The following is a 10,034-nucleotide window of genomic DNA, read 5'->3' on the forward strand; positions in this document are numbered from 1 at the left end:
GAGGCTGGGAGGGAAGTCTGGGCCTCCCTTCTGAAGCTGCTGACCCCGAGACCCGACCCTGGATTGGATGGATGGATGGATGGATGGATGGATGGATGGATGGATGGATGGATGGATGGATGGATGGATGGTGGGTGGGTCCTCTGGGCGTTTTACTCGCTGCTGCTTCCTGTCCAGATGAGTTACATGAGCTTGTAAAACAGCGTATATGCGATCTCTTCAGTTTTATTGATTCCCAGAGTTCCTGACCTCATTTCCTGCTGCTGTTGACAGAAACATTGAGGCCGGAGGCTCTGGAGACGAGACGCAACCCGGAGGAGCTTCCTGCCACCGCTCCGCCGTTCGCATTGTTTCTGAAGACTTTTCCTTTTAATGAATTTGTCAAACTGTGATTTAGAGCTTGAGGCCCAGAGGGCAGGGCATGTCTGCCAGGGACGGACTGCAGGAACGCTGGGAAGTCTGGAAAAACACTTTTCCAGATTAAAACTGTTTGCAGGGTTTGTAACGGCAGCTTCATGCTTCAAATGTCATAAATATTTTTAACATTCACCACCTTAAACAGACGAGGAAAATGAAAGGAGACAAAAGGAAGGAAAGAAGGAATAAAGGATGGATAAATCAATAAATGAATCGATTTACCTGCATTTTCTTTTCCCATCTTTGCTCTGGTTGTGTTTCTACAGTTCATAGTGACTGAAGGAGAGGAAAGAGAGAAAACCTGATCTTCAGAGTCACATTTATTTATGTAGCACTTTAAAAACGGGTTTGTTTCAGTTTGTTGAATCATGTGACTGAGACCTGAGGTTTAGTTTATTGTTTATTAAACTTTATGTGGTTTAAGTCGTAGGCATGTTGAAGCAAAGTTTTAAAGTTTTTTTTTACTGTAAAGATGGAAGATTAATAAAATTCTTAAAAATCAAACAGTTTAAAGGTGACCTGTTGCCATTTATATTTACATTTTACGTGTTCTTTTGTTATTCCATCTGGGTCTCTGAAAGATTAAAAAAAAGTTTTCTGGCAGTAAGTTTTTTGTTTGAGCCATTTGATAACCCGTCATAATGTAACATCTCATTCCATGGGCACTGTGCCGTTACCTAGCAACCACAGACGAGCACAGCCCGTTACCTAGCAACCACAGACGAGCCCAGCCCGTTACCTAGCAACCACAGCCCGTTACCTAGCAACCACAGACAAGCCCAGCCTGTTACCTAGCAACCACAGACAAGCCCAGCCCTTTACCTAGCAACCACAGACAAGCACAGCCCGTTACCTAGCAACCACAGNTAGCAACCACAGACAAGCACAGCCCGTTACCTAGCAACCACAGCCCGTTACCTAGCAACCACAGTGTTTGGTCATCTGGTTTTCCTGCTGTATGCTCTGTACAATGGCTGCTGGAAAAGACAAAAGTTTTGTTGTTGACTTGCTGCATTCTGGTTGGTTGTGCAGGAGGCTCCCCTAATGCTTTTCATAGACGTACGGTTGTATAAATGTGCATCTGTTTGTAGAGATTTTGTTGTGTAAATGATGAGTTGGGGGCGTGGCCAGCAGCAGTTGGTTTGGATTTAAAGTGACAGAGACCCTAAAACATCTGATTATCCAAGAATGATTTGATATAAAAACGTAATGAACGGGTTTTGTATAGACCAGTGGAGTCCAGAGTCGGTCCTGGAGGTTCGGCATCCTGCATGTTTTAGTTCCTCCCTGGTTTAAAGCATCTCCCTGGTTTAAAGCTGACTGACCTCTTGGGTTGCCGTAGAAACGGCTCCTGAGTAAAACGTGTCTGTTGGCGTTTCAGGTCGCAGCAGGAGTCGGCGGGCGGCGCGTCGGCCGACGGCCAGACGAAGGAGGGAGACGCTCAGCCTCCTCGCTCGCAGCAACACGGCTGCTACGACCTGGACGACCTGGACGTCACCTGGCTGCAGCTGGTCAACCAGGAGTTCAGGCACATGGGTGAGCCACTGCTGCCGCGCCTGCCGCCGCTGCCGCTCTAACCAATCAGTGGATTAATCAATCACTGACGTGAAGAACGCAGTTAAACCAAAACGCTACAAAACAAACATTTAGCATAAAAACACCGTCTGTAGCTTTAGCTTCACGTGGATCAAATTATTTTACATTTTGGTTCCAGTTATTAATCTGTTTATCCAAATTAGTTCTACACTTTATTGATAAGTCAAGCAGAAATATAAATATTGTTTATCCTTTGATGCAAAGGACAGCTGTTTCTGCGTTAAATGCAGAAAAAGTAGATTTTATTAAAAAAGATAGTTATTTGTTTAGTTGCATCTTTAAAAGGTTTAAGTTGTTAAATTATTTTGTTTATTGATTTATTGCATTGCGGGCTGCACAGTGGCGCAGCGGGTAGAGCTGCTGCCTTGCAGCAAGAAGGTTCTGGGTTCGATTCCCGGTCTTTCTGCATGGAGTCTCCATGTTCTCCCTGTGCATGGTGGGTTTTCTCCAGGTACTCCGGTTTCCTCCCACAGTCCAAAAACATAACTGTCAGGTTAATTGGCCTCTCTAAACTGTCCCTAGGTGTGAGTGTGTGTGTGCATGGTTGTGTGTCTCTGTGTTGCCCTGCGACAGACTGGTGACCTGTCCAGGTGACCTGTCCAGGTGACCCCGCCTCTCACCTGGAACGTTAGCTGGAGAGGCAGCAGCACCTCCTGACCCCACTGAGGGACCAGGTGTTAGAAGATGGATGGATGGATTTATTGCATGTTTGCAGGTTTGGACTGGAAAGACGGAACATGTGCTGGAAGTGAACAGAGTCCAGTGATTATTAATCAGAATCATAATTTTCTAAATTAAATGTTAGTTGAAGCTCTTTAAGTTCAGTAAAGTGTGTATATAAAAATACATTAAATTCATATTTAGTGTCTGAAACTTTCTGTAAATGAAACCTGAGCCGTTTTTCTTTAAGTTTTCTGTTCTCCTCTCGTATTTTCCTTCACTCTTGGTTTGTCCGGCCGCCCTGAGCTTCTCCTCTGCTTCATATTATCACATCAGGCCTTTGCAGATAAAGTGTTTGTGTTTCTGGATCCCTGCTGGGCGTTAAATCCTGCAGGAACGTCTGCAGAACCTTCCACCGGTTCAACATCTGTTCACAACAAGCCAGACGACAGAAAAGCTCACAAAAAGGAAGAAACTACGTTTTTTTGTAAGATTAAGATTTGTTTAGGATTAATGTAAACCTGCAGTTATCAGAGCGACATGCGAAGACGGAACATGTGCTGGAAGTGAACCGAGTCCAACACACAAATTACCCACAAGGCCAAGCGACGGAGCCGACGCTTCCTTTTTTTTTTTTTTTTTTTTTTATTAAACAATTGGAGCTGTACAGAGTCACGTGGCATGTACATACATAAAGACGATAAGTCTCAAATACTTAAGGCACATAAAATTATAAGATGACAAAATACAAAAAAGAAAAAGAAAGGGGGGGCACTAGTTTTCAAATAAATTCAAATAAATTCACATCATTATAGGCATGTCCTGCAGTCCAGGCTTGTTTTTCATCAGTTTGTCCATTAGAAGGTTTTTAAAGTTGTAAAGTCAGGTTTTCTGTCTCCCCATTTACATCAGTGGATGAAGAATTTTGCCAGGATCAGCAGGTTGTTAAGTATGAAGTCGGTTCTTTTGTCTCTGTGTCCCAAATATGATCTCCTCTCTTTTTAAAGGATGATTTAGGAAAAGTTTTTGATGGGATCCGGTCCTGAAAGTTTCCCCAGAATGTCCCAGTGAGACACAGAAGAGAAAGAGATGATCTGTTGTTTCAATGTCATTATCACAGAAGGTACAGCTGTTAGGGTCAAAGTTGAATCTTTGTGGTAAAAGTTCCCTGGATGGAAAAATATTATTGAGAATTTTAAAATGAGCTTCTTTAGCTTTAGGGCTTAGAGGGAATTTAAGGTAAGCTGTTCTCCACTTATTAACCTCTGAATCAGGAAACAAATTTAAGATGGAGCTTTTATTTGATCGGACAGGAAATGTTAAATTGGTTAGATGTCGGCGCATCCTTTTGTTAGAATTACTTGAGCCGACGCTTCCTGCCCTGCAGCTCAGGATGGTTGACGTCAAACCGTCGCTTTAATTCACAGCAGCAGGGCCACAGTTTTCACTTCAAAACAGCTAAAAAACAAACTTCTGTGCGTTTTGAATGGTTATTAATCAGAAGGTCTGCTGAAGTTGTTCACTACGCAGAAATGATTTAAACTTTGGGAAGAGATCTAATTAAAGGCGCACAAAATTACGCTTCACTGCAAAAACACAAAACATTACCAGGTGATTTTTGTCTAGTTTCTAGTGCAAATATCTTAATCCACTCAGAATAAGAACTAACTTTACTCAAGTAATAAGAACTTTTTATTTCACCTGTAACATGTTATAACTGGAAGAATCTGCTAATGCAGCCGGGATGTTTCCTTCAAAATCAGCTCGTAATAAAGATCCTCTATCTTCCTGAAAAGTCGCTCATGAGTTACGTTTGTGTTCTAAGATCATAAATGACAGAAAAAGTCAGATTTTTGCAGCGTTTTTAAAGTCGTGACATAAAAAGAAATGGATGAATCAACTGAAGGAAACGTCGACAGCAACGATCTGCGCAGCTAAAAATGATGACGAATCAACTGATGTTTGTTTTACAGATTATTTTTCATGTTTTATTGGATATTTGATCAAAATGACATTAAACATTGATCAAAAAGTCGGAAAACATGTTTTTTTTTTAACCCTTTTTCATAATTTCCCTTCTTGTTGCTGTCAACATGTTGCGGTTGTCAGTGCAGAAGCAATTCTACTTTCACTAGTGGAGCGTTGCAGCTTCCACTATAATAATATATGTTGATGTAAGTTTTAATAGTATTTAGACCTGTAAAAATAGTTTAAAAGTAAAAAAAAACAACATATTTTATCCCCCATCATATTTGCTGCTTTCCAGCCAACTGCATATGTTTGAATTATTTGTTCCGAGTTTGGAAAAAATATATTTTTTCATATGTTAAAGTTTGTGCATTAAAGACAGAAATGATCTTTTAAAAACTTCAGGTTAACTTGGACATTTTGTGTATTTATGCGACATAAAAGCTGGAAACTTTACTTTAAATAGGCTGAGCTCGCTGGGGTTGCTAGGTAACGGGGCTGAGCTCGCTGGGGTTGCTAGGTAACTGCTCAATGATTTATTGCAATAAAGACTGGCTTCTATTTTATATGTTAAAGCAAGTTACTGAAATTATAATTTTTTTTTTCGTTAAATTAATGTTTTGTTCTCCGATACTTTGATGTAGAGAAACATTCCAAACAAAGTTTGGTTATATTTTAGATGACCTTGTCCCTCCTGTAGCAGAATGTAAAATAACATCACAAAGCACTATTAATAATAAAAGACATCGTATTAAAAACTGTCTTTTGTTTTCATCTCCAACATTTGAGGCTGGAAAAGTTTGAAACTTACCTTTAAAATGCTTGAAAATTCCTTGAATCACTGTGGGAAAGTGATCAAATCCAATTAAAAACATCCATCCATCCATTTTCCTGCACCCTTGTCCCTCAGTGGGGTCGGGAGGTGCTGCTGCCTCTCCAGCTAGTGTACCGGGTGAGAGGCGGGGTCACCTGGACGGGTCGCCAGTCTGTTGCAGGGCAACACAGAGACGCACAACCATGCACACACACACTCACACCTAGGAGCAATTTGGAGAGACCAATTAACCTAACAGTCATGTTTCTGGACTGTGGGAGGAAACCAGAGTACCTGGAGAAAACCCACCATGCACAGGGAGAACATGGAGACTCCATGCAGAAAGACCGGGAATCGAACCCAGAACCTTCTTGCTGCAAGGCAACAGCTCTACCAACTGCGCCACTGTGCAGCCAATTAAAAACATATTAACATATTAAAAAACAACATGAATAAAAACAGAATGAGCCTCGTTTTTCAACAAAGTCTCCCAGCGTTTTAATGGCTCCGTGGTTTCGGCCCCCAGCCTCGCCGGAGCTGGACGAGCTGACGATGGAGAGCGTTCTGGTGGAGCTGGAGCGCGTCTGCCAGGAGAAGATGCAGCAGGCCATCGAGACGGAGGAAGGCCTGGGCATCGAGTACGACGAGGACGTGGTGTGTGACGTGTGCCGCTCGCCGGAGGGAGAGGACGGGAACGAGATGGTCTTCTGTGACAAGTGCAATGTCTGCGTCCATCAGGTGGGACTTCACCGAAATCTGCTTTTGTTTCTCCTCTAAATTAACATCCTTAAGTTTGACTGAACAGGTTCGCGTCGGATACAAAACATGTCCATCATTCATCGATGTATATTACTGGTTCACCTGTTAGCTGCTACAGCTAGCGACGCCCCTTCAGCCATTCCAGCGCACCGATTTATGTCAACATATGGTCTAAATTAGAGCTGAGAAAATTGCTGATGTTTTGAGATGTGACGTATGTACCTCTCAAAAAAACTGCTGGCTAACGATGACTAGCATTGGGTTTTAGCTTTTAAATTGTCAAAACTGTGTTAGCTTAGCTAACAGCAGCAGTAGCTAATCTACCACAGCTGTGTTATCTTAGCTAACANAACAGCAGCAGTAGCTAATCTACCACAGCTGTGTTATCTTAGCTAACAGCAGCAGTAGCTAATCTACCACAGCGATCACTTATTAATAATCACAAAACAAACATGGAGCCTGAAAACATAAAACAGTCGGACTAAAAGTTCTGCTCTGTGAGGGAAATGTTTGAATCCTGATGCGTCGCCGACAGAGAGAGAAGAAGAATCCAAGAAAATGGTTTAGAGTTGAGTTTTTCTCCCTTTGCTGCACTAACTTGATAACTGCTTCATCCTCGGGTTTCATTTAGCTAACGGTTGAGCTGCAGCAGCGCCGCTGCCACAGAAAAGAACGGTCCGTTTTCCCTGCAGCGCCACCAGCAGGTCTGTTTCTAACGTCTCGCTCTCTGCCAGGCGTGCTACGGCATCCTGAAGGTGCCTCAGGGTAACTGGCTGTGTCGGACCTGCGCTCTGGGGGTCCAGCCCAAATGTCTGCTCTGCCCCAAGAGAGGCGGCGCCCTGAAGCCGACGCGCAGTGGAACCAAGTGGGTCCACGTCAGCTGTGCCTTATGGATCCCCGAGGTGAGCCGCAGCATTCGCTCCCTGCAGGCAGCGACACATTGGGCTGAAGGTTTACTGCTGATTCTTGGTCAGACTTATGTCTGGACTTTGACTAGGCCACTCTATTAGAACTATATTTTCCTTTGTGTTACTGGCAGCTGGAGGTCACAGTGTGATGTTTTTGTTTTATAGGGTTGTGTATCATTTCCCCCACTTTTTATAATTATAAACTACTTATAATAAAATGCATAGGTTCTTTTATTTATTCATTTCTACCAAAAACTGGATGGTGAAAGTTTCCAGTCGGGGGTTTTGGTCTCATCTGAACCTTTTTCTGAAGGATAGTTTTGTTCATTTTGGATATTTTAATGTCTTTCAGTCTTGAATGTTCTCCAGAATTGAAAACGTTTTGATCCTCATCCAGAATGTGTTGCTGCATTATTATTATATTATTATTATTATATTACTGGAAAATTGAATTAATATGAGTTACAGCAGCATTTATTTTCTCTTTGGGTTCAATAAAGTGTTTTTAAATCTGAATATTATCAAACAGTTTTACTGAAGCATTGATAACCAGTAGAAAAAGATTTTGCAGAAAGGAAGAATTTTTCCTTCTTCTCACCATAAAGAATAAAAACATTATTCGTTCTGTGTGTTAATATGTTCAGGTTTAATGTGCTGCTTTTTGCTAGATGTTGCATTTTGGAGCTGATCCCTTCTGTCCTCCACACCTTCAGAAGCTCAAATTAGGTTTAATAACTCATAATAAATTTAACTGCAACAGATCATAATAAAGGCACCGATTGTTGTTTTACACAGATAACCTTTTGTCCATGAATGGATTTTCACATTCTCTCCTCGGGCTGCCACCTTATCGTGGTGGAGGGGTTTGACTGTCCCAATGATCCTAGGAGCTCTGCTGTCTGGGGCTTTATGCCCCTGGTCACCCAAGGCAGACAGGTCCTAGGTGAGGAACCAGACAAAGCGCAGCCCGAAGACCCCTTTTGTTTCCTTTGGATATTTTAAATGTTCATTAGAATTTAAATTTTATTGATCTTTAATAATCTTGCATTATTATCCCATTATTACCGTTAAATTCCTGGAAAATGGTCTCAAAACACCAATATTATGGTTTATCGCAGTGACTTCTGGGACAGTTTGAAATTATCGTGACGGGTCGAACTCACAGGCTTCTGGTACAGCTTGGGATCGGCCTATTCAAAACCCGCTCATTACGTGTTTGGCACAAAACTCTGAGTCAAATTTCAGCTCTTCCCATTTAGGGTCTCTGTCACTTTAAATCCAATAATCTGCTGCTGGCCACGCCCCCAACTCACCGTTTACGCTCACACGAAAACGGCTGCAGACAGATGCACAATTATGCAACTGTACATCTTTGAAAAGCATCAGTGGAGCCTCCTGCACAGCTGTGTGTGTTTACCTTTGATTCCTGCATTACTGACAGAAGTGACTGAACTTTTGCCGTCTGTTTTTCTGCAGGTGAGCATCGGCTGCCCGGAGAAGATGGAGCCCATCACCAAGGTGTCCCACATCCCCGCCAGCCGCTGGGCTCTGTCCTGCAGCCTGTGTCGAGAACACACAGGAACCTGCATCCAGGTACGGAGCCCCAGAACTGCTGCATTTCTGCCCAGGGGGGGAACCCGGGCGGCAGAGGCCACCCTGCTAAACATCCTTATAGAAATAAATGTCAGAGGATTAGAAATGTGAGCCTCTAGTAGGGAAACATCAACAACCTCTAGTGCAGTGGTTCTTAACCGGGTTCAATCGAACCCCATGGGTTCGGCGGAGCCTCTGCAGGAGGTAAAGACACACTTGTGTAAATTGGGTCTTTACCTCCCCTTAAAGCAGTGTTTCTAAACCACTGGGCCGCGGCCCACCAGTGTACCGTGAGTGATCGTCAGGTGTGCCGTGGAAATTATCCAGTTTCACCCACAGTACCGTATTTTCCAGACTAAAAGCTGCTACTTCTTTCCTGCACGTTGAACCATGCGGTTTATAGCCTGGTGCGGCTTTTCTGTTTATTTTTCTTCAACCACCAGGGGGCTCTCTAGCAGGAAGTCAATCATTGGAAGTCAAAATTGTAAATCAAAGAAGAACTCGCTAAGTTTCATTTAGAACAAGCACATGCTAGCAGCCATGCTAGCAGCAGGCAAACAGAGAAATGTTTTCAAACTCATATGATGCAGCTTCTAAGTTGAGGAGCATCGATCTGGCAGGACAGCAGGGAAATGGAGCCGCTGCAGGTAAACTGTGTGAACAAAACCGGATCTGGAGACGGAGAACTGCGTCCTCAATGTATCCAGCAGCTATTAGGACGCAGCTCTCTGCTGCCCTCTGCTGGGTCCTTATGGGAAACAGCAGCAGAGATACCAGCGGCCTGCAGCCCGGTGCGGCTGATRTATGYARGTTTCCAGGGRGGTTCAGAACATTTKAAGGTACGGTTTATAGKATGRTGCGCTCATAGTCYGGAAAATACGGTAATTGGTCTTAAAAGATTTTTTGAAAACGAATTTATTATCTGCAAATAACGCCATCTTTGAGTGTCTTTGCTGTAGTGTGACTAGCGGCGAAATCATGTAATTTTCTCACCACTAGATGGCAGTAGGTGCAGAGCATTTTACATTAAAACAACAGAATTAGAACATTAATGCATCTCACCACTGTGTTGTGGCTGTTCAGGTGTATTTTTGAAGTGGACATGTTAAGTGAGGTTTGAAATAAGATAAAATATGATAAAAATAAATGTTTGTGTTTATTTGATTCCTATTAAGACACTTTGATAAGAATGACTGTAATATAAGCGGCCACAGAGAATCTTTGTTTACATTTTGGTTGGTGGTGCCAACAATGAAACCTGTCCAGGTGAGACCCTCGCTGTGTGTGTGTGTGTGTGTGTGTGTGCGTGTGTGTGTGTG

At 42.9% G+C, this 10,034-nt stretch overlaps 1 protein-coding gene across 2 annotated transcripts in view; it reads left to right on the forward strand.

The window, feature by feature from the left end:
• jade2 (jade family PHD finger 2) overlaps window positions 1-10,034 on the forward strand; it is a 138,341-nt gene that overhangs the window by 79,944 nt on the left and 48,363 nt on the right. For both annotated transcript variants that reach the window (XM_008401939.2, XM_008401940.2), the window contains exons 5-8: window positions 1,799-1,953; window positions 5,982-6,193; window positions 6,949-7,116; window positions 8,599-8,715. In XM_008401939.2, the coding sequence (XP_008400161.1) occupies window positions 1,799-1,953; window positions 5,982-6,193; window positions 6,949-7,116; window positions 8,599-8,715 (652 nt within the window). The remainder of the gene's footprint in view (window positions 1-1,798; window positions 1,954-5,981; window positions 6,194-6,948; window positions 7,117-8,598; window positions 8,716-10,034) is intronic.

Source organism: Poecilia reticulata, unplaced genomic scaffold (assembly GCF_000633615.1).
Source record: "Poecilia reticulata strain Guanapo unplaced genomic scaffold, Guppy_female_1.0+MT scaffold_155, whole genome shotgun sequence".
NCBI lineage: Eukaryota > Metazoa > Chordata > Actinopteri > Cyprinodontiformes > Poeciliidae > Poecilia > Poecilia reticulata.